Source organism: Colletotrichum lupini, chromosome 3 (assembly GCF_023278565.1).
Source record: "Colletotrichum lupini chromosome 3, complete sequence".
NCBI lineage: Eukaryota > Fungi > Ascomycota > Sordariomycetes > Glomerellales > Glomerellaceae > Colletotrichum > Colletotrichum lupini.
Genome location: NC_064676.1, coordinates 5898218 through 5923599, shown reverse-complemented (window position 1 = coordinate 5923599; position 25382 = coordinate 5898218). Strand labels below are relative to the sequence as shown.

Genomic DNA, 25382 nt, shown 5'->3' with positions numbered 1-25382 from the left:
GGTGGCTTGATAAATAGTCTCATTGAGCTTAAACCGGGACAAGTGGTCGCCGATTTCCCTCTCAACCCTCACCGACGAACTTCACCTCCTACGCATTCCCCGAGACCAATTGTCTTCGGTACGCCCTCTAGTCGGTCGACTCAATCTCGAGCTGTGAGATTCACTATCGTTGACAGTCGGAGTTTCCCCAACGGACCTTTTCAGGGCGCGCACCGATCAACGGTAGCGGGGCACAGGCATAGAGAGTGAAGCTCGGCAAACAGACCGAACAAACGAAAAGGCTAGACACGATGGCGGACGCGGCGGTTGAGCCCGAGGTTGTGGGCGGTGCTCTCCAGACGGCCAAGGACCTCTTTTCTGGCGCCGCGGGCGGTGTTGCCCAGGTCTTGCTCGGTACGTTTTTCAATTGCGCGGAACAACTAGAGGGAGAGGGTTGGCGATGAGATGAGCTTGAGATGCCTTTTTTTTGGAGCCGACTTCGGAATCACAGCCGAACCTCGCACAATGGCGACCTCAAGCATTCACCACCTCATTCTCACTCACTTCGCCTTCATAGAACTTTCATGAAGCTCTGGAAACGATCAGAGTTCCAGAAACGTGAAATCAATTGAGAAAAAAGCTAACACCCCGCAGGCCAACCCTTCGACATCGTAAAAGTCCGCCTCCAAACCTCAACAACCCCGACAACGGCCCTCAACGCCGCAACCCAAATCTACAAAAACGAAGGCGCCCTCGCCTTCTACAAGGGAACCCTCACCCCGCTCCTCGGCATCGGCGCCTGCGTCTCCATCCAGTTCGCAGGCTTCCACCAGGCCCGCCGCTTCTTCGAGTCCCGCAACGGCTCCACGGGTCCCCTCTCCTACGCCCAGTACTACGCCTCGGGCGCCTTCGCCGGCGTCGCAAACTCGGTGATCTCAGGTCCCATCGAGCACGTCCGCATCAGGCTGCAAACCCAACCCCACGGCGCCGCCCGGCTCTACTCTGGCCCCCTGGACTGCGTCCGCAAACTCGCCTCCCACGGCGGTGTGTTGAACAACGGCCTCTACCGCGGCGAAGCCGTCACGATCCTCCGCGAGGCGCAGGCCTACGGCGTGTGGTTCCTGGCGTTCGAGTGGATGATGAACGCCGACGCGCGGCGCAACAACATGGACCGCAAGGACATTGCGCCGTACAAGATTGCTTTCTACGGCGGTCTTGCCGGTGAGGCGCTCTGGCTGAGCAGTTATCCCTTCGACGTGATCAAGAGCAAGATGCAGACGGACGGGTTCGGCAAGGAGCAGCGGTACAGGTCGATGCGGGACTGCTTCGCGCAGACGTACCGCGGCGAGGGGCTTCGCGGGTTCTGGAGGGGTATTGTGCCGACGCTGTTGAGGGCTATGCCTGTCAGTGCTGGCACGTTTGCCACGGTCGAGTTGACCATGCGTGCTATTAGCTGAGCATCTCTCTATTTGGAATGAAACAAAAAAAGGTGGGAGACGGAATGGGTGAAATAGGGTCATCTATCTTGAGATTCATTTACTAGAATATGCACACGCTGGGGTTTTGGCAAAATAGAATCAATCAGGGTCATGAATTGTCAAGGATCTAGCATAACAACTTGCGACGGTATGGCATCTGTAATATATCAGTGCCTAGCATCATTTTTGTCTGTGTAGATCTGAGTCTGCCTGCTGCAAGGAAATTTCAGACTATTCCTTGTTTTCCACCCTGCGCTGCAAAATATGCCTAGCATTCGCGGGCGTGAGCGTGTCAATGTCCAGCTCTTCCAACAACTTCTTGGCCTCCGTGTTATCGGTAAACACCCGATCCGTAGCGTCCTTGAGCGACAAAGTGCCCTCCTGGGGTTCGTTCGGGAGGTTGAGCAATTTCAGCGCGTCAAACAGACTACCCAATGATCCTACACCATTCTGGATATATCTCTCCACAAGGGAGGAGATGGCATTGACGTCACGCGTGAACTGGGCCGCACCAAACGCGGTGAAGCTCTGCCTCATCAAGACCTCGCCCCAAAGCAGGTCTTGGAGTTTGTCCAGTGCGGAGCGCCATGTGCGTCGGAACGCTGCCGTGCCAATAGCCTTGAGTAGGAAATCAAAGTTGCGCTTGAGGATCTGGTCAAGGTTAGGAGGGACGTTGGGAGTTGGGCTGTGGGGAGACGTACTCTCAAGGGCTCGTCGAGCTCTGGTGTAACAGCCAATTGCGACGGATCGACTGGTAAATGGTTAGTATCATGCACGGTAATGCTTTTAAGATGAGACAACTCACTCTCGGAACCACTGTCACTAATGGTTGTCCAGTGTGTCCGTGTCGCATATGCTCTAAAGGCTTTGTGATGAGAGTCTGCAAGCGCGCTCACCAAAAACTCCTGCGCCGTCTTGCGTCTAAGGCTGTACGCAGCGATTGTCTCATCAAAGAGGACGCCGTCATTAGCCTCGGAGCCGACGGCAGCAGAGGTGCGATCCTTGACCTCTTCGTAACTCATCTCGCCAGACATCCTCGACGTCTCGCCTTCCTTGGTCGCGCGACCCTGCAATTGATCCCATAACGTGACAAAGAATTCCTCGTTACCCCAGTCCTTGAGCGTGTTGACAATGTGGTCTGCACTGCCGTAAACCTTGCACAGAGACTCGAAACTACCGGTGCCTTCGAGAGCCGCAAGCTGTTCTTTCGTGACACCGTGCAAAGTCCTGCCGACTGTCGATGTGAGAGCTTGATAGGCCTCGAGAGAGCCACGCAGACGGTCATGGAACTCGTCGAGAATATCGAGTTGAATTCCAATCAAGAACCGAATCTTGTGCTTGAAGGCGCGTACTCTCTCATATTGGGTTGTAATAGACCTCAACAAGTCAGTGACGCGCACTGCGCCGAAAGTCGGCTTTGTCTTTCCCGTTATAGCGTAATCGTAGTCGATAATTCGTGCATCGGAGCTATCCATGATAGCTTGAAAGCGCTCGAGAGCAAACTCCTTTTCTGCCTGGAACCAAGGCTCGAACCACTGCTCCAAGACCTCAGTAGCCAGGCCGGGCCAACCTTGGTCTGGATCCCCGCCGTCATAGTTGAACTTTGTCCGAATACTCTCGTCGAATGTCATCAACTGCCCCATGAAGCTGCTCAAGAAGGCAGGGTTCTTGGCCGTTTCGGCAACCACATTCTGGACCTTCTCTCTCATGACGGGCAGCATGCTGGTGATGAAAGCACAGACCGGATCAACGTATACTAGACTGTTACCCGCGGAGGTATCGCGGAACTTGGCAGCCAGCAGGTAACCCAAGTTGTCTCTATAGAAGTCTTCCCATTTTTCAATGGTTGCCAAGAACCAGGGGAAGCAGTGCGATCCAATGGCATCGGGTTTGCTCGTCGGCTTGTCGCTGAGAAAGTGGAAGCGGAACTCAGAGATGAAGATTCGTGACATGACATCGAACGAGAGAAGGCTGACGGTGGACTTGCTCAGGATGACCTCGGGAATCTGAAGGTCCAGCAACTTTTCAAAGCAGGCGAGCCACTCGTCGTCCATTTCAGAGCTAGGTTCCACCATGGGCCATGACCTCTTGCTGAGAACAGTCTCCAGCTCGCTGGACATTGTCTTCTTCATCTCGTCCCACAGCGCATCGGCAACACTCCGCACGTGATTGACGAGATGTACTGCCGCATCATCAGCCGGCCCTGAGAGTTCCTCCAGGCGCCTCGACAATTGCTTGAGCTTCGAGTACGGCTCCAAAGCGGCCTTTGGGCTGTCGGGGAGGTGCGAGCGAGCTTCGGTCCGCAGGTTTTCGACGTCTTGTAGCAGCGTCAGGTATTTCTGGGCAAGTTCGATTGTCTGCAGCTTCTTCATAGGTTGTTGCAGCCTTGCGATGGCCTGGTTCGGGGCGTCGGATGCGGCCGCTATCTTGACTCGGACATCGATGCTGTGCTGGAGCTCCTGGAAGTCTTGGATACGCTGCGCGAGGGAGGATTGGCGATCGCCGGCTGTCTGGCGAGCTTCGTCGAGCTGTTTGATGGCGTTGTCGAGCTGGGTCTGGAGCTGGCTGCGCTGGACCTCCACGTTGGCGATGAGGGAGTCGAGGTTCTCGAGATCAGTGGTGGACTGAAGCTTGTCGTCGAGGAAATCTTCGACGCGGATATCCAGAGCGCCCGCCTGAGCGCGGTCTCCAAACGTCGTGCTCATGTCGGGCCAGTCTTTGTTGCGGCTGTTTGCGCACCAAGTGTCATTCTTGAACCTTCACTTTGCGACTGTGGTCTGAACAATGACGTGGAGCTGAGGGAGGCCAGCAAGTGGTGGGACACATGCAATTACACGGATACGGAGTTTCTACATGGTAGAGGCATATTTGGCGACACCATGATGGATACCTAATCTGGTATATGCACGTATCCATACATGATTGGAAATCGCTGCTGTGTAGTTTATGGATATCCATGAGCGTCTTGCGATTCTCACATGAACTAGGAAATTCTTTCATGTTGGATGTCAAGATCATTGGGGAACCCATCAACGTTGTGGTCTTTCGGATAACAGGGCACCGACTCAAGCAATGGATGCACCTGAGTCTTGGCCATGGCGCAATGACCTCTGTTTACCAGCCACATATTATTCAGGGTCGACGAGGCCGGAGGCCGGCTTCTGCGGTTCCCGAGTAAAGCGACCATTTCAGGACTTCTCGTGTGGCTGAGATACCTGTCATCATCAAGGGATTACGGAGTACTGCGAGGCTTGACCATGTTGTCAGTGAGTCATCACGGGTTATTCGCTGGCAATTCTTAAGAGGATGTGATTCCTTCTCTGAGAACAACCGTCTGGCGTTCAGTCCGTGTAATCGGTGACTGGCTCGACGAGGCAGGCGAAATCGCATATAGATTGCGTCAATGGCTTGCCAGGCGTGTTCCTTCGCGAACAGATCCAGATGATGACAGTTTTCCAACGCCGTCGAAGAAAGTTCTCCCCAAGGATGGCAGTGTTGATAGTCGCTGCGCTGGGCGAAGGCAAACACATAGACTCCCGTGATCTGCGCATTTCCGGCAACTCGGGCACCGCAGGCAGACGGCGCTAACATCCGGCGGCGAAGACGGTCAATGCGGACCCGTGAGAGAGACAGAGACAGGAGGAATGGCTGACACTCGACAGCCGTGACAGGTGTCTAAACGACAGTCTTGTAGCCACAAGAGGATGGTCATTCATAGGCTGACGATTTCGAGCTGAAGAGTGAGATTGACCGCCAAATCGAGCGGTGTGTTGGTGTAGCTTACCGCTGCAGAGGCGAAGAAGATGGGACTTTGCATGGTGGGGGTGAGAAGTCGATGGGTCTCGATGGGAAACACGGAGACGCCTGGGGTTCCTGCAGTAGATGTATCCGCAGAGCAGGGGAGTTCGACTTCGAATAGCCTCAGCTGTTGTGTAAGAGAGCAGGCGAGCTGACCGGTGTAGGAATGTGGCAGGGCGCCGAGTGATTGCATCCGTAAAGAACCCGAGGATGATTCTTGGCTGTCATTCGGGACTTTGTGTTTCTCATGCTGTCGCCATGCCAACTGGGGCAAAGGGCTAGAAGCCGTACTTCGTACGGAGTTTTGGTGCGCCGTAACAACGCATCACCAAGACTCGACACGAGCGAATGGACAAAATCAAGGAACCAACGCGATGTGCCGGACCCCGGCTTCGGGTCTCATCTCCAATGCAGGAACCGCCGAGCTGCCGTCTCGAGTCGAGTCGTGTGCCTGTTGGATTGGGTATGGCGAGGGGCAAGCTTGAGGCAAGCGAAGGACAAACAGGGAAAGCCGCGAGATACAAGAGGAAGCGCGAGCGTTAGAACAGCCCACTTAAGGAAGTTTCGACAAGGGGTCTTTGAAGAGAGCTCTGGACTTTTGGAGTATGCGTGTTGCTCTGCTTGGAGCTCAGCTCAGCAGCTAAGATCATAACTGGATAAGGTAAAAGAGAAGCTGAGAATTGGTAGGACCTGACGAGGCTAAGGTAGACAGACACGCGCAGAGGTTTGGGCTAAAGATGCGGCCTTAGATTTGACGGGGGACACGGGACGGGGGACCCCTGAAAAGACGTCACCCAGCCACCGGGCTTTTTTTCGAACCTCTCAGGCCTGTTTCCCGCGCTGGTGGGACCCGTTCTTTTCCCACTAAAGCCACTAAAAGCCACAGAATACGCAGCGAAGGGGCCTCCCCCAGACAACTCTAGCGGGTACGTACCGGACCTCTTAAAGGTGTGGCCCCACTCTTCCGCCCTGCTCGCCCAGGAACCGCTGCGACGCTGCGAATCGCCCGGACAACGGCCGCAGTACCAAGAGTAAATAGAGGAGGTTGGCGTAGCTACGTAGCTTCCTAACGTACGGATGCTCTTCCCAGTGACCTAGACACCAAGCATCGCAACCGCCGCACAGCCTTTTTGACCAAAAAGTGGATGGCAGGACCAATTGCGCATCCTCGTCGACGTCTCTTTTTCCCAAACTTGTCACTGCTCCTCTTCTCCAGTCTCCAGAACATCCATCCATACATCCATCGACCTTTTTCTTCCCTCCCAGCCATCTGAATATTTCATTCTGCAGACGTACAAACCTCTCCCGCTCGCCCCGAACCTGCGGGCTTCCCGCTTTCAATTCTGCTTCTGGATCATCGTCAGGCAGAGAGACAAAACTAAGTTCACCCTTCCAACCCTCCTTCTCTCCTCTCCCAGCCATCTCAATATCCGCACCTGCATCTGCATCAAACCACTTCTTTTCCCACCCTTCGAAGACTCGACCCGCACTTTCACTTTGACACCTTTACACACTCTCTCACTTTTGCATTCAACTCAAGAAGTATCAAAAGTGGAAGTCTGTTTTTGCGTCTGACAGTAATCGGAAAGGCTTCACTCTAATCGCAGGTTCCGACACCGTCCCGCATTCCTCGCGGTGTTCTCCAGCAACCCACTACCCACGATTCTTCAACCAGAACCAAGCAACCTTATCGTCTACATTCCATCGACCCACGAGTTTCCCTCGCTCCGCATTCCCTCCCCGCTCGCGCGATCACCTCCCGCCGACGATAGGGAAAGACACCAAGCGTGCCAGCGCTGAGGTGCCAGGACTAGAACCCCTCCGTCGCTCCGCTACAACGGAGGACGGCGTGGGTCACCAACAAGAGAGCCATTCCTCTCGAGGACTGGAGTAGTATTACACAGTCAAAATGCCGAAATTCCAAGTAGGCTGGTATCGTGAGTTATCCCAGCTTATCTCCCTGCAAAGCTCAAAGACCAGAGCCCCGGCTAACATTGCGCCATCACAGGGTTCGTGCCATTCCTAGGATACCACCATGTCTTGATGATCTTGATTGCAGTCGCCATCATCCTTTTATGTGAGTTTCTCAGACCTGCCATACGAACTCATGAACCACATCCTAACGTCCTTCGTAGCTCTACTTTTGGCAGGCTGCTCGTCATCATCACCTCTGATCCCCGACATCTTCCTCTTGTCGCTGTACTATGACCATTACACGGCAGTTCCTTCTACAGCCCAAGTTGATTACAACGTCCACACCGCTATTGAGAACATTGCTGGTGACGCCCGCCTTGCCTGCCGCGTTGGATACTTTGGTATCTGCATCAGCCCGGATGGAGGCAGTTGGCTTTGCAGCAACAATGCCACCGCTCTCGCCAACGAGGTGTCGGTCGATCAGGACCCTCTGAACCTGATTTGGCTTGCCGCTCAGTTCAAGGATATGATTGTCTTCCCCTATCTCATGTGAGTTGACCCACCCGACCTTTCAGCACAGAGTAGATACTGATAGTTTCTCAGCATCATTGCCATCATCTTCGCCTTCGTCTGCTTCCTTCTGCTCGCCACCTTCCCGGGTTGGCACGAGGAGGAGGACTCCGAGGGTTCCGACCGCGAAGTCAAGCCCTTCCCCTCGCGTCCCGTTTCCCAGATTTCGCTGGCCATCATCTTCATCGCCTCCATCTTCGTGCTGGTTTCTGTGCTATGGCAGCACACCGCATCCGTCGCCGCGTCGATCATCGCCCAAGACTTCGGTAACGGCGCTGTCCGCTCTGGTGTCGGTACTTCCGCCATGGTCCTCGGTTGGTTCAGCTTCACCTTGCTCATCATCGTCACCATCGGCTTGTTGGTCATGATTCTCAGCATTCGCGTTCTGAGCCAGATGGTTGACTAAGGGGCCGACGACGGAGAAGATTGAATGAGACGAAAGATTTGACGACGATACATGTGTGAAGAAGACGAACAACAGAGTCCCAAGCAAGAGTCGAAGGGGAAAACTTGTACATGGAGGGCTTCTCGAGGAGGGGACATCATTTGAACCCCTGCCGCCATCAGCACATTCATCGTCCAGCACAAAAAAACCATCAGCATCTGGGACATCGGCGTTGTATATCGAGTTTTGCGTTTTTGATTTTCCTCTCTTTCTGGCTTTCATCCTGGGCCGGCATGGGGCGGCAAGACATTTCGAAGTCTTGCCACAAAGAACCCCTCGTCATTTTAAATGTTGGTTTGCTCACGCGAGCAAAGACGAATATAGATGAGCTCCTTCTCTTCTCTAAGAGCAGTGGATGACGCAGCATGCTCGCAATGGAGATGAAACAACACCGAGCAATACGAAAGGAGGAAAATGGGGGAAACGAAGTCGGACGCATGGGAAATGGGAAATGTGTAGGAGTATGTCATCCGCTGTAGATGACGATGAGCAAAGGCGTCCTCGAAGAGACGACACAGATAAGACGAAATGGAAATGAAATTGAACATGACAAACAAACCACAAAGCGTACTACTTACGTCCAAGAGAATGAAGTGACATGGCAACTGACTCATGTGGCCCTTGCATCGTGTTTGAGAGACCCTGTGACGAGGATAGGAGGGAGGGGCTGTGTAGTGGGAAATACAATCTCGTTGAGTAGCGTCAACGATTTTTTTCTTCATCAGAGGGTAAGTTTAGGTAGATAGAGCAAGGCAGGCTTGGCCACTCTCATCGCTCATCATTATGCTGCAGACTAGCATTCGGCTAGCAGACCTTTTTTTAACTTTATACAATGAACAATCCTTAGCCCCAGCAAATCGTGCAACGCAAATCAACACAAGCACGCCGCAACGCCATGGTAGCCACCACCCGTGATATCTTATGCCAAAAAGTCATGCTCTCTGCACCTTGCCCTCGTACACACACACTCGAATTCACACCTTCATCCCGCCTCAAACAGGACGCTTGAACGGATGCGCCTCGGTGTTGAGGACCCAGTCGTCTAAGCTGACGACATCGGGAGTTGAGAACAAGAGGTAAAAGTACTTCAGCGTCTCGGCGATCCAGAAGCTCTCCATCTCGTCTACAGGTTGAGGATCTTCAGACAGGACGTCGTCGATGGCGCTGTTGCCGTGCTCGGTACGAGTCGCCTTGATGATGGCCTCCCACATTTTCCATCCCTTCTCTTGCCATACAGGGTCTCCAGTGATGCGATACATGTACCACACGGACTCGATAGCCTCTGGACTGTAGGAGTGTTAGCCATGCTCAAATCTTGAACGAGGATCAGTGATAGCTTACCGAAGAATGTAGCGCCTGGCGTTGATGTTGACGAAGCCAGGCGGGATCTTCTCGAGCTCTAACTTGTCTTTGACCCACTCCTCATGCGAGAGCGGCTTCGGATCGGGAACCTCTCCCTCCTCCTCGAACGCGATCTTGCCCACGATGCCACCGCTGACGGGTGCATCGTTGGGGACACTGCCGGTGATATCGTCGGTGGCACTTCCAGGGTTGTTCAGGTCGAGCTTGTCCTTTAGAGTGTTGCTGGCGGCCTCCTGAGCAGTGCCCTTACGAGGGTCTTGAGACACTGGCGGAGCAGGATCTCTCTTCTTCAAAAGGTGCTCATCAACGTTGGAAGGGGACTTGTTCAGGCCAGGCTCAGGCGCCGGGTACTCGGTTTTCTCAGCTGAGCCCAGCTTCTTCGGCTCATCCTTGGGAACGTGAATATCGTCGAGGGGGTCCTTCTTTTCGACGGGTGACTCGGACTGGACTGTCTCTTCGGTTGACTTCTCAACAGGCTTGTTGCCTCGTTCAGTGGTTTGCTTACGGAGGGCGTCCTGCTGCTTTTGCTGCTTCTTCTCACGTTGCCTATCCTCCCACGCCTTGACCTGTGCCTCACGCCAGTCAGCTGACGGGTCGAGGTGCTCCCACCAAAGAGTCTCGTTCCACGGGCAGCTCTTGGTAGACGCGCAGGGCACGACAGAGGCTCCTTCAGGCATGATACCGGAGGGCATAGTCTCGTACGCCCAGACGCATCCGTCAGTGAGCTTCTTGGCGATCTCAATATCATCGGGTCTGTCAAAAATCTTGCCTCCCAGACCAAACATGCCACCAATGAAGCAGGTGAGGTGAGTAACTTCATACTCAGTTCGCAGATCGTTTTCGGGGTCGCCAGATGTCGAAACCTTTGCCGAGAAGAGGATATCCCTTTCTTTGGGAACCATAGGCCTGTAGAGAAGCCACTTCTTCACAGCCTCGACCGTCTTGATGTGCATCGTCTTGTACTTTTGCTCCAGACCGCCAAGGACGAGATATTCCTACGCGAGTTAGTTTCTTTTTCAGTACAACTCCTCAAGGTGAACTAACCTTGGGGAAATACTCGTAGGTGGAATCTTGGCTACCACCCATGCTATACTGCTGGTATCCCCAACCACCAGGGGCAAGCCCTTGCTTGATGCATTCCCATGAAGATTTGTCAGGTGTCGTAGGAGTAGATGGCCTCCGACCACTGTTACCGGGGTACAAGGGCTGTTCGTTGACCTTGGGTGCCGGGAAAGCCTGCTTGTTATCGATGTTTGCATTCTCAACCACAGACTCGCCATTCTTGTCGACACCAACAGCCCGCCTCGCGAGTGGGTTGCTTTCCGGCTCACTGCCGTTGCCCTTGGCCACAGCAGTTTCCTGCGGCAAAATCGGACCAGTTTCGTCGCGCTTGGCCTCAGCAGCCGCAGGCTCGTGGCCCTGGGGCTCGCTCAACCGAGCAGCGGCCGCACTCGCACTAGCAGCCGCAGCTTGTTCCTCTTGGTAAATAATGGCTTCGGCGGTCCTGTTGCAGCCAGAGGCGTCCAGCTGTTCAGGGAAGATGCCATCAATAGTAGTGCCACGGTTCTGGAGGTCCTCGAAAGCGTCGGTAATTCTAGCGATGGCATCGTAGTACTTGTCTTTACCGGTCAACTGGGCAAGGCGTGTGAACTCCATGCTTAGCGAACCCAGTTCGGCCACGCCAACGGTCGTAGCTCGGTGTGGCTGGGAAGCATACTCGGGCATCCAGTTGTAGTACAAGATAGGCATGCGATTGGGGGTGTCGAAAATGCCCATCAAGATTTCGGCGAGTTCAACGGCCTTGTCCAGCAGGACAGTGTAGCCGCCCTCTTTACCGCCGCTCACATCGTAAGCAGCGAGGAGGCCGCCCAAGTATCTGATAGTGGTCTCGAAGACCGGGATGTCACGGCGTGTCGGGCTGTAGGTGAAGTCGATCTCCTTGACGGCCTTGACGGCCTCGGCAAACTCTTCCTTCATGCCCATGATCCAGAGCGTATCAAGACCGTCTACGAGAGTAGCGGCCCAGCCACAAAAGGGGTCGCGGTTACGACCGCTGACAGGCGAAAGTTCGTCGTGCATCCAAGCGTACTTGCGGTATCCGCCCCAGGACCGTAGCATTTCAGCCTTGATCAGGGCTAGGCGCCTTTCGCGCTTGTCCTTGGTAGCCTCGGACTCCGGCTTGAAGTCGTATTGGATCTTGGGAATGTCTTTGGGCTTGCCGGTGGGGAGGGGAATAATCTCGTCCGTTGGAACGGGGAAGTGCTCGGAGACCTTGTGCCAGTGGATCTGTGATGTCGAGGTCGACAGGCTCTCGGCGATATCAAAGTTGGGTCGGCCGGGAGGCTTCTTGGCATGGAGGTCCTCTTCCAACTCTAGAGGCTTTGTGGGCGCCTTGGTGACCTCGGGCGACTTGGTGGCCTCTACCTCGTCATTGTAGGCGTGGATGGAAAGGGTAGGGCCAGAGAGAGTGTTGGTGGGCGCCTTGGCCTTCTCCGTCTTGAGCTGAGGAATCTTGACAGTGGGCTTGGCCGTCTGCTTCTGAGGGTTCTGCTCAGGCTCGTCTTCCTCTTGGTCGTGGGGATGTTCGCTATCGGGGGGCGGCTGGTTGTTGAGGTGCTTGTTGGAAGCGGGATCGTTGGCCGGGGGTGGCTTCGAGGAATCCTTATGGACGTTTTGGCCCTTTTCGGGTTCGCTGGGCTTGATGCTGCTGGATTGACCTGTGGAATCCCATTCAGGATTTTTGAAGACCTGATACAGCATAAAGACCATCACAACAGCGACAAGAATCACATAACGGCTCCGTCGGCGGGGCATCATGTTTGCGGGCTCGCCGGAGCGAGGCTCTCGTCGCGCGGTGGACGAGAAGTTGTATTGCTGTCGCGTGCTACTCTGCAGGTAGCGCTAGACAGTCGAGTCGAAGGATGGAGGACCCTGGGGTCTAAAGAATTCGAGAAGCAGCAAGGATGATGCGTATGCTAATTCGATGTCATTTCTCGGTTTCCGTCGTTGTCGTTGTCGGAAGGAAAAGCTAAAGGTAAGGCCAGAGCCAGAGCCAGAGCCACGAAGGAAGCTGGGACGACAGGCAAGGGGGACAAGGAGCGGAGGAACGAATGAGAAAGGAAGGGAAGGATAAAAGGCCACGGATTGGAACTCGGGCGCAGATGAGGTAAGGTTGGAAGGCACGAAGGCACTTTGTAAGGCACGTAAGACGGCAGGAGAAGAAGAAAAGTGAAGGTACGTAGAGAATGGATTGAAAAGGCAAGGAAGGTGAGGTAGGGCGAAGTAAGGCAGGTGGCATGTACAGATTGGCGTTAAGGGGGGTGGGACGTGGCAGTAAGGTAGGAAGCAGCAGCACACACCGGGGAGCTTGGCCCAGGTCCAAAAAAATCCAGTACCTCGGAGGGGAGGAACTTGTGCTTGGGAAGGAAACACCCCGGATCTCTTAGGTAAGACGGGAAAGATGATCCACGAGGCCACCGGTCACTAATTACCTACCTAGGTAGGCACCTTAGGTTGATATACCTTAGGTACGGAGTACTTCGTACTTGCCTGTGTAAGGAACGAAAATTCCATTGTCCAGCTGTCCATCTGCCACCTCAATTACACATCACCAGAAACATCAGTACTCGTACAAATGCTCTCGACTCAATACTCACCCATTATGCCGTTCTGCAGGATCCCTGAACGGTGGACCTACACACCCTGCACAGAAGGTGCCCTGTCACCTCTGTGTCCAAGACGCAAGATCTGAGGTTTCCCTGTGTCGGATTGATCAACGAAATGGTTGGTCCAGGGGTTTAACACGCTCTTCGGTTGTGTTTCGAGGTCCACATGCTAACACTTGCCATTCATCTGCTAGTAAATCCTTGGTAAAGGTACCATGATCGCTATCGGACCCGGCTTCTCCTTAACGATGGATAGCCGTCGCGTAATCCAAGATTACCATACCCCATGTCTAAAGATGGCCTCTCGCGTTCTATCAAAAACGTTTCAACCCCAACTCAGCGGTACTGGCTAACCGTACCATTGCCACGTTACATATACTTCCTACTGTACAGGTAGCTCATCGGTCGACAGTTGCAACCTCAGCAGCATTCCACAAGGTGTCTCGAGCTTACCCGCCCCCTCATCCTCCGTACCGTACCACCAAGAAAATGCGTTGTCTCTACCAGTCTCTTCATGCCACGGACCGGACACTAACTGGCACCGAACCCCCAACCTAACGCCCGGCTCACCTGAGATAAAGAGAAGCTCCCAGCGCAATTGGCTCCCGAGGCGGGTCGCACCTTAACTCTTGGAAGAGCATTCTTGCTGCACCAAATCCAGGGGCCGGGGACCGACGCAACCTAACAGCGGGGCGGGAACGGGACCAGATGGACCTTATTTTCCCAGGGGAATGGTGGTTCGCTGCTCGCCTGCTGGCTTGCTCCAATGTCGTATCCGGAAAAGGGTCGTCCGCTCCATTCACGATCTTCCATCATTTCCCGTTCCCTGAGAGGAGGACAAACTCTGGCTAAAAAGACAAGACGAGGCAACACACGACCAGAAAGAGGAGCCCACATCGTCTTAGATCGTAAGGTGGCATCGAACAATTCCCAACTCCAGTATAGTGTCTTTGGCGATGCAGCTATTCCCGAAACCGTCGCCTCGACTCTCGAATCCAGTCACCCGACTTGAGCCAAGCCGGATCTTGGTTGCGCCTCTGCCTTTTGACCCGTCTATTGTCTTGGCAGAAGACACCCACCTCGACTCCGCTGAACCTGCCTGAGTGGCCTGTCAAAGCAGCCCGTCTCCAGATACTTTCGGCTCCTCTCCCAGCTCCAGCTTGATCTCCAGCTCTAGACTAGCGCCGACTTTTCCTTGTCTGCGACCGATCCACAGGGCAAAGCTCCTTTGCAGCCCCTTGGCAATAAAACATCCAAAGACAACGATCTCAAGGGCGAGGGAGTGTTTATCAGCCACGCAGCATACGGCAATTTCCCGACCTTCTGCTGTTTGAAAGGATCTATCCGTATGAAGGCCTCTTCTCTCTGGCCCTTTCATTCTGACATCTTTTGTTCTGACATCACAAGTAACAATCGTCCATCCTCTCAGTGTTGGCCCCTACGAAATAACCACCAATTCAAGACTCCTGAGAACCCACACGGGTCCGCTGATGAGAAACACAATCTTGAAGCCGAAACACTCCGAGCTCTAGATGACTTCAGTAGAGCTCCATCTTGGATACCATAGAGATAAGGCCACAGTAAATAGGTCGTCACGGTTTGTGGCGTGGCTGTCTACTGGCACGCTGGCCGCCGACAGAACATGGCATTCATCAGAAAAGGTTGGTGGGTGTCTCAAGCTGAGGGCAACTTTCGACGGACTTATGCAAGGGGTTGCCTGCCTCTGCTAGGTCCTGTACATGACGATGCTTAGAGTTCAACATTTCGTATCGGTCAATTTTGCAATCGGCCGAATGGACACTGGCCTGACTATGTTCCTCATTTTGATCTCCCTTTGAAAAAGCCACTGCACCTGTAAAAACTACATCAAATGTCTCTTAACCGCACAATTACTGGCACCGTGCCTGTCAGCACAGACTTAATGGTCTCTCTTGACGCCAGTGGATCCACCGGCTCCGTCGTTGGGATTCTCCTCTCGGGCGCGGCGGCAATGTCGGAAACGGCGGCCAAGCCGGCGCCCGGCTATAGCACCCGGGGCGGATCACGACTTCAAGTTGGAACCCATCGACCGGCCGGCGAGTAAGTAGAATGATCAGCAACAAGAGTCCGAATCTTATAACAAGGTTTCGCAACCGTGATATGGCGTGGGAGCTGTTCGATATCCCCACCTATGGGGTCTACAACAACTGAGGGAAGGGGAGAAAGCAAAATAAAAAATAAAAAACAACAATGAGACGACCGATCGAGGAATCGAACTTGGATCCCGAAATAAGCAGGAGTCTTCACTGCCTAACCGGGACCTCTGCAGTCCGATTAACCCCTCGACCATACGGCCCAGATGCTTGCTGTTAGAATGGTGACGATGATTCATTGGCTAAGTAGTGACCCTCGCGGTCTATCCTGCTCGTATTCTCGAGTACCTTCTTCACAGTCAAGCAGTTCATCCTTCAGGCGTCCTGACAAGAAGTGGCCCGCCTTAATTGTCCGCAAAAGGCTAAAGTGAGCATCACTGCAAGGTTGATAGAGGCCGTGATTGCGTACAACATCGTCTCTACTGAGTGACCCTTGCAGCGCCATTTGCGACTTTATGAGAAACCTTGTTCTAACAACTACCTTACCATTTACGCAGCCCGATAAGGCCCGTACAGCTCCAATGCTTGAACGCAAGCTTGTTATTCTCCACCTCGTCAACGATGGCAACCGCCATATCCTCATTATAGATTCCATTCTCCGCTGCCTCTGCCGCCGGGTTCTCGGGCGTGTCGATGAAGATCTTGTACTCTCCAGTCCGCACACCTATAAATTGTCCTTAGAGTCAACTGCTCGAGTCTGCCAGTCTTTAAATCGGAAGACAAACAGTTGAGGAGAAGAGACTGACCTTTATCACGCAAGAGACCTGGAGGTGAGAGGAAGGTCCACGACTTCTCAGTGACGCCGTTCCACATCGTGAAGGCCACCCGACACATGGTGATTAGAGCGATGGTCTTCCTGTCCGTCATGCAGCGTTTGAGCCAGCGTTGGACTAGATACGTGACCGGTCTCAGAAGCCAGGAGTAGGCTGAGAAGAGAAAACACTGTCTTTAGCAACGAGACGCTGCGTATTCTCTTCCAGCCGCGGCGAACCAACTAAGAGTGAGAGAGACTTACACCTGGGTTGCTGGATGTGACTTCTACTCCACTTCATCAAGACGGCAACTAAGCTTATGAACTGGCTTCCGTGATCCAGGCCTCGCGCGGTCATGTAGTCGAGGTGCTCGTCGGGCCATGCCCACCTAGTCAACCAGCGCTATTAGTTCCAAGTTCTCTTCCATATGTGAGCTGAGGGGTTCGCATACCACCAGCTATACGCAAAGTCCTTCTGATCTGTAAGTTGAAGACGGTTTGCGACGTGAATAGATCCCGCTCCACCTAGTATCCTCAAAACTTCAGCAACAAACCCCTCCCATACATACTGAATCCCGTCACCGGCCTTGAAATCACATACCAACAATAATAAAAGGGCCCTCGTGCGTCGAAGCCAACAGTACAGTCTTTATCCTCCCATGCGCCTCGACGCCGTCCTCGTATACGGTATCCAGGTTCGCCAAGCTGGGCCCATAGGCGCACACGATGGCGTCAAAGTCTGACGAGAAGATGTCGATGACTTTCTTCTGCTCGGTGTAGATGTCGACAGAGGTCGAGGTGTATGATCCGTCGCCGGTGCCGGGGTTCCATTGATTTGGGGGGTTGCGGGAGACGCCGACGACGGCGTGGCCTCGCGTGAGGAGCTCGTCGACAACGCATCTTCCTGCTTGACCTTTGGGGCCTATCACTGCGACACGGAGTTTTTTGGAGCGCATTATTCCGAGTGAGAGGACTGATAGTAGGATGAAGGTGGTGAGGAGCGGAAGGTTTGCAGGCAATCTTGAGAAATTTATACAATGCTAAGGCAGTATGCATATTTGTGGCCGTAAAGAACTCGAGCGTTGGTGTAAGCATCGTGCCTCGGCGGGTTGACGCCCCTCCTTCAAGCGACCACCACTAGATCGTAAATCCGTAATACCGTTACAGAAAACCGATTCAAACCTCTCAGATGGTGTCGCATGTTGCTGAGGGTCGAGTACGAGCCACTCATAAGATACCTCACTCGGACCGGGCCAAGAGTCCGAGTGGCCGGCGTCGGGGGCTACCCCACCCCCGCAAACGGGCTGAGGGGCATGTCCGAGCCGCGAAGTGACGGGGACAACTGCCGTTCACTAATGCCGGGTTGTATGTGTATTCTCCTCCATGTTCATGTAAGTTGAGCCGCCTGAGATTGAAACAACCTGGCGACGAACACTACTCAGATATAGTTGGATCTCTATGCTTGATATATGTAGATTGCTGGGGTTGTATGACGGTATATCCGCCTGAAAGCTAATGGTGATTGCTTCAGCCTTGGACGAATGACTGCAGTTAGTGCCTACTTTCACAGAAAGGCGAGTTCAGATCAAGGCATCCGTCGTCATCATTGAATCACTCCCAGGTGGATCGTCCGGATACTTGAAGGAATATACAGTATACGTACGCGGGAACTTGTAATAGCAGCCAAAGGTACATAACCCCCCGTCAATTCCATTCCCGTCACCAGCCAGCAGGCGCCCGTCTAGGTCGACGGGTCAGACCAAACTGGCTGGGTGGTGGAGTAGTCTAAGGTCAACAATCAACACGCCAACCAGCCTACTCGACGACAGGCTTAGCGAGTACCCGAGTTCGAATCACAGTAAGAGAACCAAGAGATGTAGCCTACCGAGGTGAACTCTTTTTTTGATTATCTTGAATGATTTCTATGTGGTCCTTCAGATGCTTTTTGGCTGTTGGATCAAAGATACCTTCACTTCAACATTCTCACAATCGAGATCCGATCAATCAGATCCTGACTCATAACTAAACCATTCTTTTGTCGCGCTAAGCGCAACAGTCTACCACTTGCGAAGCTGAGGCTGCTCCTCTCACTTCTGCCTCATAGTAGCCAACGCATACGCCCCGGCAGGCCCCCGGATCTGGAAGGGCCTATCCGCGGCCATGCACTGGCCCTTAACCAAGTCCCACACCGATCCCGGAAGCCTCTCAGTGTCCGAATGGTGATTGATGAGAACCTTGAGGACGAAGTCGCCAAAGCCATCCTCGGCGAGGCCCCGATAGTCCGAATTCGTGGAGAGATTAGCGAAGCCTTCGTCATCTGCGGTGCGGATCGTACTGATTCCTGTCTCAAAGGCATCGGCTTCGAAGACGACTGCCTTGACGCCTAGATCAACGGCTTCTTTCTGCAAGCTCTCGTCTAAGACTACGTGTACAGTCATTTTGTGGTCAGTCTGCCGGAGCCTTGGTGCGAACCGCTCGCCGAAACCGAAAGCGGCATTTGTGGGGCCAGAAACATCGGGTCCGGGCCGACGACGCAGGGACCGGAGCAACAACGGGCTTTTTCGGAGAGAGGGAAGTTCGCCATGCAAGCCCATCAAGAAGACACATTTTTTTAAGCTCTGTAGACATGCTACTACTGAAGATACCGGTTGCCATTATTCAATATTCAACAATCAATTATGGCAATCTTTGATGGCCTGAACTTCATAACCATTTTGAGAATTCTAAAACAAATGAAGGCGAGCCACACCACCAAAATCGCAATCCTACCGAACTCTATACGAATCTAACAAGAAAGCCTATTTGCGAGACAGGCCGGTCGGCGGGATAACCTCCAAATGGAACGGAAGTCCGATCAAAGAGGGTGAGACTGTTGTGACGGTGCTGATAAGACTAGTGGCAGTAGACGGTAACAAGCTGTCTGCACTGCCAGTCGAAGGGAGAGTGAAGGTTCGAGTGGTGGAGATCGTAGTGTTGGAGAAAGGTGGATCACTTGCGGTGATAACTGTGGTAGACGAAGAGAGCCCGTCCCTCGATGAGGTATCCGACAAAGTGGTGGCTGTTGCGCTACTGCTCGTCGTACCACTAATTGTTGTCCTAGAGGAAGAACTGGCTGTAGTACTCGTAGTCGAGGCTGGGCTGGTAGGAGTTGGTTCACTTGTCGTCGAGGGCGTGCTGGTCGAAGCCAGGCTAGAAGCGGACGTTTTCGTCGGACTATTGTCGGCACTGGTGAGATTAACGGAGGGTGTTGTAATGCTGCTTCCTGATGAAAAGGAAGTTGTACCCAGCGTACTGTAGGTATCACTAGAAATTGTAGAGGATGATGGTGTAGAGAAGTTTGAAGACAATGTCGAAGAAGGAGAATTCGAGAACAACAATGAGGTAGAAGATAGGGTGGAAGTTGACGTCAACGAAGAAGAATCTAAGGGTAACGCTGTTGTAGAAGAGAAGGTTGAAGGTAACGCCGATGAAGTTGTATCTGAGAATGAAGACGTGGAAGAGGAGGTTACAGATGATGTCGAGGAAGGAGAGTCCGGGGATGATGATGAAGTGGAGGAGAAAGTTGAAGAGGTTGATGTGGGGGAAGTTGAAGGGCTGATAGACGTGGAAGTCGTGTCAGATGTCGTTTGAAAGGTTGTTGTCACAACCGGGGATGATGCAGAAGTAATCGTGGAGGTTGGCGACGCACTCGACGAGGTGCTACTCGCTGTTGGTGCCGTGGACACTGTTGAAATGGCATAGACAATATATACTGGAACTCCATTGTCATAGCCACCACACGGGAGACTGATAGGGGGAAGCCCAGAAATAATCGGCGGTAGTACTTCGCTACATGAGATGGTGCAAAGTTGTTCGTCTGGGGGAGGATCGGCGGCAAACTCGATGCTGGTTATACCGTCCTTGGAGCAGTAGCATTTCCCATCGAGTAGTAGTGCCGCAGCACGCGAGTTAGCGATGCATGTATCCTGGCACTCTGTAGGGCCGTTATTTGTCGGATCGTCATACTGAAGGTCTAGAATATTGGCCGCGTCGGTGACCGCACCGCAGCCTTGATAGGAGTAGGGCTGTTTGGAGACAAAGGCACCCATTATTGCAGGTATCGGCCTCAACACTTGAAGGAAAAGACATTAGAACATGATTTCCGATGCTAGAGAAAGAAGCTCTGGATTTTGTAGACTTGCGACCGTCTGAAATAGCAAGGCGTCTTTGCAATAGCAGGCAGGGGGAAACAGGGAGGTTTATGGAATTGACTACCAAGCCACATCATTTTCTATAGGAACTTTGTGCGACGACAAGGAAATTGACACGGCAGAAGACGAAATAGGCTACTTGAAACGTAATTCGGAATCTAAGACATGCATGTCTCTGATTTATTTATTGCCTGATTCTGTCGAGAATGCCAACTCGAGCTGTGGTGTCACCAGCACGATGGTCGTGTCTTGTACCCATGTTCGGATACCAATTGCCGAGATAGTCTCTCCTCAATGACTGCCGGCGTGCCTATTCACGGAGCCGTCTTTGAGGGAAGGCACGGAAAGACAGTGAGTTCCGTCGTTGACTCCCTCAAGTAGATGCTCTAAGAAAAATTTGAGCTACTTTATTCCTTCAGCCGATCGGTTACCCTGCTAGCATATATCAACGCCCACCTCATTATCACCATGTCCGTTAGAAAGGTTGGCTATGAACTTTCCCTAAGTGTCAACCGCTGACAATCAGATTGCCAGGTCCATCACATAGAACCTCACAATTAACAACACATAGGAGGAAACATCCAGATGAATGGCGGATTTCGTCTCCGGAGCCCAGTGATCAATCAGATAATAGTCGACCGATAAGTGATTTATCCCGGGCTAACTTTCCTACTCTTTATGATCACATGCCTTGGTTTTAATAGCCCGTACCATCATTCTGGAAATACAAAGAGCTCATACCCCTATTTGCGTCTCTAACACCTCGATCCTTTGGAGTAGCCGTTTGTTAAATCGATGGCTGGGGCCTAGCCCATGCCCACCAACAGTCTGAATGTTTGCCTCAAGCTCTCGGCACAGCTCCAATGCCTCATTCAGGTTTCCCTTGCGCTCGAGGAGTTGCACAAGTTCCCAGACGTGCCATATCCTGTCCGGATGCTCACCATCCATATCGCTAGCATCGGCGTATTTCTCTTTGTCACAAGCCTTGCGCAGGTAATCTTCCGCCTCATCCAAGCGTCCCTGTTGTATCAGCACCTCGGCGTACCACTTTTGACCGGCCAAGACGCCGAGATGACTATCTCCGAGATTCTTCTGCGCGATCTCAAGCGTCTCGAACATCATCTTCGCGATCTCAGCCAGTTTATCTGGGTTCTGGTGATAACGAGCCGCTAGGACCCGGCCCTGTTGAGCTCGGCCATAGAGGGTCAATGGATGGGACCGGCTAAACATGCGTTCACGCCGTTTGACAACATTGTTACACAACTGGTCTGCTTCAGCCAAGTATCTCTCACGCTGTGGCTCTGGTTTACTTCGAGAAACAGTCATGAGAGCACCTGCGAGATGCTCCTGATACACGAGTGTCTCTAACTCAGAGACAGACCCATCTCTCGGCTTCTCGTTGGCGTTCTGCTTGACGAGCTGCATGACCTTGCGGTGTTGCGTAAGACAGGCCTCAAAATCGTTGTAGAAGAAATGAACATGCCCTATAAGATGGGCACAGTGAATCGTTTTTCGGTGGCAAACTCCGTATGCTTGCTCGAGGCCAGTGAGGGCCTGCTTACAAAGACCAAAGGATTCCGAAATGCGGCCCAAAGCAAGTACGCTTTCGGCGAGCTCCGTCGTAATCTCTAACGTTTGGGGGTGCTTGTCCCCTAGTGTCTTACGGCGTGAAGAATGTACTTGCCGCAACAATTCAGTAGATGCTTTCCGTCGTGTCTGGAGGAGCAATGCTTTAGCTAACCCTAATTTCGCGAGGTTCGTAAGTTGATGATCAGGTCCAAGACGCTGTATGAGATAATTGTGCACGATAGACAATCGGCCCTCTCCTTCTTTAAAGGCACCACTCTCCAGGAACACCTTGCCAAATCTAGCATTCTGGCTCATCTGCATCTGAGTCTCCCAGGGCCCAGAAAATAGCTGTGTCGCCCGTCGTGTCCATCTTTTGTACCACCAGTCGTTTTTCCCCCGGGTTAAATTCGTCTCTAATCGTTCCTTGATCGGATTTGAAAGACTCAAGGCCATTTCGATGTGCGGCTTCAAGGCAACCCGAAAAACCGTGTCTGCATCCTCATTTCCGCCGACTATGCGGACTGAATTCGAAAGAATGCTCAAAGCGTATTGGCAAAATAGAGCTTGCTCAGCAACTGAAAGGCTCGGTCGTTCACGAATCCACTCGTGCACAAGAGGATGCATATAGTATTCGACAGCCGAATTTTCCTCTTCATTTTCATCACCGGTATAAGTCATCTCGCCGTCCCTGGTTGATTTGTTGTCTCTGGTCGCTCTCATGATAAGTGATCGGGATGCTAGGAGGCGCACAGCATTATCAACTCGGTATTTGACTTGGTCTCTCAAGTCATCCACGTCCAGATTTCGCGGGTTCTTCAAGGCCTCCGGTAAAACAGGTGGGAAATTCGAAAGGCTAGACGCGGCTTGGATGGCTCGCTGTACGACTTCAGTCCAAGAAGTGCGGTTCTTGAGACCAAGGCGTTGCAGAATCTCGGCCTCCTGCTTCTGGCCCTCGCTTCTTTCAGTAACTTCTCGAAGGGGATTCAGAGCCGCTTGTACGAGGAGCTCGACCTTGATGTTCTGGGGGTCTAAGAATGAAAAGATTTGAAGAAGCTGGATAGCATCAGTGAAGCTTTCGTCACTGGACGTATTAAGTTGACTAAAGGTCAGGAGCTCAAAGCTGGCAAAAACAGACATATTGTCGTTGTCATCGAAGATTTTGGCGCCTGATGGAATGTTCTGAGGATCGAGATCTTGGTGTATGCCGCGCTGCCTCCATCGTTCGCGGATGATATTGGCTTCCTTCCTAAAATAACCCATATACTCCCGCATCTTCAAGGCATGATGACGAATAGCCTTTCCCGCATGGACAAGCGCCAAGGGAAGGTAATGCAGCTGTTGGCATATGTTCGCGACCTCTTCCAAAATTCCTTGACCATAATTCTTCTTTTTGTAATCCGCGGCGACGAGAAGCAGCTCGCTGGCATCGTCCTTCCGCATGGAACTCAGCTGCAGGTATTTTTGACCAGCGGTCCCAAAGACGGTCTTCTCTGGATTTCGTGTGGTGACGAGAATATAGCCGTTCTTCCCAGATGGCGCCAGTGTATCAAGCGATATCTTGTCGTCATCGGCATTGTCGATGATCAGAAGCCAAGGACGACACGGGTGTCGGGTGCTCAAGTGTTGTTTTGCTGCCTGCTCTGTCGAGTTGACACCAAACACTTTGGCCATCTCGAGGTATGATGCCTTTGCGTTGGTCTCGCTGCTGGCATCGACCCAAAATACACCCCAAAACTGCCCTCGATACTCAGTAGCAAACTTGAGAGCCATCTCTGACTTCCCCGACCCAGGCAGGCCTTGGATAACGAAGCGCTTCTGCTCAGACACGGGAGCATCAGGCTGCTCCGGCTCTAGAGCCTTCCTGATCTCCTCTAATTTGTCCTTTTGCCCAATATAGTGATTATTTCCTGGTGCTCGTTCTGTGAAATGCACGTTTCTCGAGAGTAAACGCCAGGCCTTGCGTACATCTTCTGTTGTTTCAATCACTTGCTTGACATCGGGGGCTTTCTGTAAGCTTCCATAACGAAGCTGGTCCGTGTGTCTCTTGAGAAGACCTGATGCTTCATAAGCCCTTTGCAAGTGATGTCGGGTGTCGTCTGAGTCTTGTGAATTGTTCTCTTGGAGAGCCATCTCTATCTCATGGGTGCTTTTAGCGAGTTCGAGTGCAATCCGCAGGGCACATAAGAGCTCTCTGTGATTATCCAGCGTGCGGATCATGCTTTCATACTGTTGTAATAAATGGAGAAACCGACTGCCGCTGGATGACTGTGCTTCATCGCGGGCGAGTAGTTGATGAAGATATCCCTTCAAGGGATTAGCAGCTTCGTTCTGGCAACGGTTCACCAGAGTGTAGACCAAATTCCAGATGGCAAGCCAGCCGTGGCAGTGGCCGTAAGTAGCATGCTGAAGTGTTTGGAGCTTCTCACACTCGCCAGAGAGCAAATGGGCTGCCCCCTCCAATCCATAGGACTCGCTTCTCGAGGAATTATCTGACCAGTGATCTTTGATGTCAAACAAGTAGCCCAAGATCTTTTCGAGAGTCCTGTGTAGTTGTTGGATGACAAAGTAAACCTCAGGCTGGATCAGATATCCTTCGGCAGAAGCAATAGAAGCGGTGGATGGGCCCGCCGACAACATAGTTGTAGCAGACGAAGAAAAAGAACATGTGTCATCTGCCATATTGTCGTGACTGCCTGTCTAAATCAAATCATGGAGTAAACTGAAAGAAATTGAAGTAGGTGAATTATTTGGGGGTTGCCTTCGCTCTGGGAACGAAGAGCGGCCGTCGGTCATGCATCCATCTGGACTGGGAGGCTCGGCGCGAGAGGGGAACCAACGAAATTCTACTATAAATAGAAGGTGCTTCCGATAAGCCGAACGAAAAGCAGGCTGTCACTGATTGCCATTTGCCCCGGGCTGACATCCGCGTTAGATGTCCTTTTCCGACAATGTGACATAATATTGGAAAACCATGCGGTAACACAGCTTGACCACCCAAGACCTAGAAAATCAAGAAATGCAGGAATAATCACCTTGAAGGTTGTCATCGTCATCTACTAAGGTGAAAGGAGACGGGGGATGGTGGCCCGGCTGCAAGACTGGTTCGGTGGTTGGCTTCCTGGCTGTGAAGACTACTCCGCGTCTCGGCGTCTTGGGGCAACCGAGGCAACTGGCACACCTGTTTCGATAGCCTGCTCATCCAATGCTTTATTATCCTGAAGAGATGTACGTAAGCTAAAGTACCTACCTTGTAGCTTGTCAGCACATGGACTTCATGTGCCGGACTTAGGACGCGGGCACGTGGTACAGCTCAACGGTGATGTGGCTACGGGCTTCTGTCTCTCACTTGGCCACGCCCATTAATTGACACGGTGCAGAAGGTACCATCGAATCTTTCATAGAGAAGAAGAGTTGAGTGAGTAACCAGCATAAAATATCACAAACAGGTATTTGATGATAGCCACCATGACTGGGCACCCGATCATTCCCCGCTGAAGTAAAGAGGCGTGAAATTGTTCTCCAACCTCAT

At 52.6% G+C, this 25382-nt stretch overlaps 10 protein-coding genes across 10 annotated transcripts; 3 read left to right on the top strand and 7 right to left on the bottom strand.

Annotated features, from left to right (window-relative positions):
• Nucleotides 1-290: 290 nt before the first annotated feature.
• On the top strand, nucleotides 291-1436 carry CLUP02_06539 (uncharacterized protein; the record flags this gene model as incomplete). The annotated part of the gene is made up of 2 exons (XM_049285538.1): nucleotides 291-393; nucleotides 634-1436. The coding sequence occupies 2 exons, from the start codon at nucleotides 291-293 to the stop codon at nucleotides 1434-1436; spliced, it is 906 nt and encodes a 301-aa protein (XP_049142681.1).
• Nucleotides 1437-1688: 252 nt separating this feature from the next.
• Nucleotides 1689-4162, bottom strand: CLUP02_06538 (RINT-1 family protein; the record flags this gene model as incomplete). Its single annotated transcript, XM_049285537.1, has 3 exons — nucleotides 1689-2108; nucleotides 2159-2208; nucleotides 2263-4162. 3 exons carry the CDS (start codon nucleotides 4160-4162, stop codon nucleotides 1689-1691), a joined length of 2370 nt encoding a protein of 789 aa, XP_049142680.1.
• A 3002-nt stretch (nucleotides 4163-7164) lies between these two features.
• Nucleotides 7165-8145, top strand: CLUP02_06537 (uncharacterized protein; the record flags this gene model as incomplete). The annotated part of the gene is made up of 4 exons (XM_049285536.1): nucleotides 7165-7192; nucleotides 7264-7332; nucleotides 7391-7718; nucleotides 7773-8145. The coding sequence occupies 4 exons, from the start codon at nucleotides 7165-7167 to the stop codon at nucleotides 8143-8145; spliced, it is 798 nt and encodes a 265-aa protein (XP_049142679.1).
• A 1031-nt stretch (nucleotides 8146-9176) lies between these two features.
• CLUP02_06536 (glycosyl hydrolase family 47) lies at nucleotides 9177-12363 on the bottom strand (the record flags this gene model as incomplete). The annotated part of the gene is made up of 3 exons (XM_049285535.1): nucleotides 9177-9471; nucleotides 9526-10541; nucleotides 10591-12363. The coding sequence occupies 3 exons, from the start codon at nucleotides 12361-12363 to the stop codon at nucleotides 9177-9179; spliced, it is 3084 nt and encodes a 1027-aa protein (XP_049142678.1).
• Nucleotides 12364-15081: 2718 nt separating this feature from the next.
• Nucleotides 15082-15294, top strand: CLUP02_06535 (uncharacterized protein; the record flags this gene model as incomplete). The annotated part of the gene is made up of 1 exon (XM_049285534.1): nucleotides 15082-15294. The coding sequence occupies one exon, from the start codon at nucleotides 15082-15084 to the stop codon at nucleotides 15292-15294; it is 213 nt and encodes a 70-aa protein (XP_049142677.1).
• Nucleotides 15295-15825: 531 nt separating this feature from the next.
• On the bottom strand, nucleotides 15826-17050 carry CLUP02_06534 (uncharacterized protein; the record flags this gene model as incomplete). Its single annotated transcript, XM_049285533.1, has 5 exons — nucleotides 15826-16007; nucleotides 16090-16269; nucleotides 16359-16483; nucleotides 16547-16574; nucleotides 16696-17050. 5 exons carry the CDS (start codon nucleotides 17048-17050, stop codon nucleotides 15826-15828), a joined length of 870 nt encoding a protein of 289 aa, XP_049142676.1.
• A 1131-nt stretch (nucleotides 17051-18181) lies between these two features.
• CLUP02_06533 (uncharacterized protein) lies at nucleotides 18182-18532 on the bottom strand (the record flags this gene model as incomplete). Its single annotated transcript, XM_049285532.1, has 1 exon — nucleotides 18182-18532. One exon carries the CDS (start codon nucleotides 18530-18532, stop codon nucleotides 18182-18184), a length of 351 nt encoding a protein of 116 aa, XP_049142675.1.
• Nucleotides 18533-18892: 360 nt separating this feature from the next.
• CLUP02_06532 (uncharacterized protein) lies at nucleotides 18893-20182 on the bottom strand (the record flags this gene model as incomplete). The annotated part of the gene is made up of 3 exons (XM_049285531.1): nucleotides 18893-19319; nucleotides 19399-19688; nucleotides 19847-20182. 3 exons carry the CDS (start codon nucleotides 20180-20182, stop codon nucleotides 18893-18895), a joined length of 1053 nt encoding a protein of 350 aa, XP_049142674.1.
• An 837-nt stretch (nucleotides 20183-21019) lies between these two features.
• CLUP02_06531 (uncharacterized protein) lies at nucleotides 21020-24532 on the bottom strand (the record flags this gene model as incomplete). Its single annotated transcript, XM_049285530.1, has 1 exon — nucleotides 21020-24532. The coding sequence occupies one exon, from the start codon at nucleotides 24530-24532 to the stop codon at nucleotides 21020-21022; it is 3513 nt and encodes a 1170-aa protein (XP_049142673.1).
• Nucleotides 24533-24902: 370 nt separating this feature from the next.
• Nucleotides 24903-25320, bottom strand: CLUP02_06530 (uncharacterized protein; the record flags this gene model as incomplete). The annotated part of the gene is made up of 3 exons (XM_049285529.1): nucleotides 24903-25022; nucleotides 25154-25178; nucleotides 25298-25320. The coding sequence occupies 3 exons, from the start codon at nucleotides 25318-25320 to the stop codon at nucleotides 24903-24905; spliced, it is 168 nt and encodes a 55-aa protein (XP_049142672.1).
• Nucleotides 25321-25382: the final 62 nt, after the last annotated feature.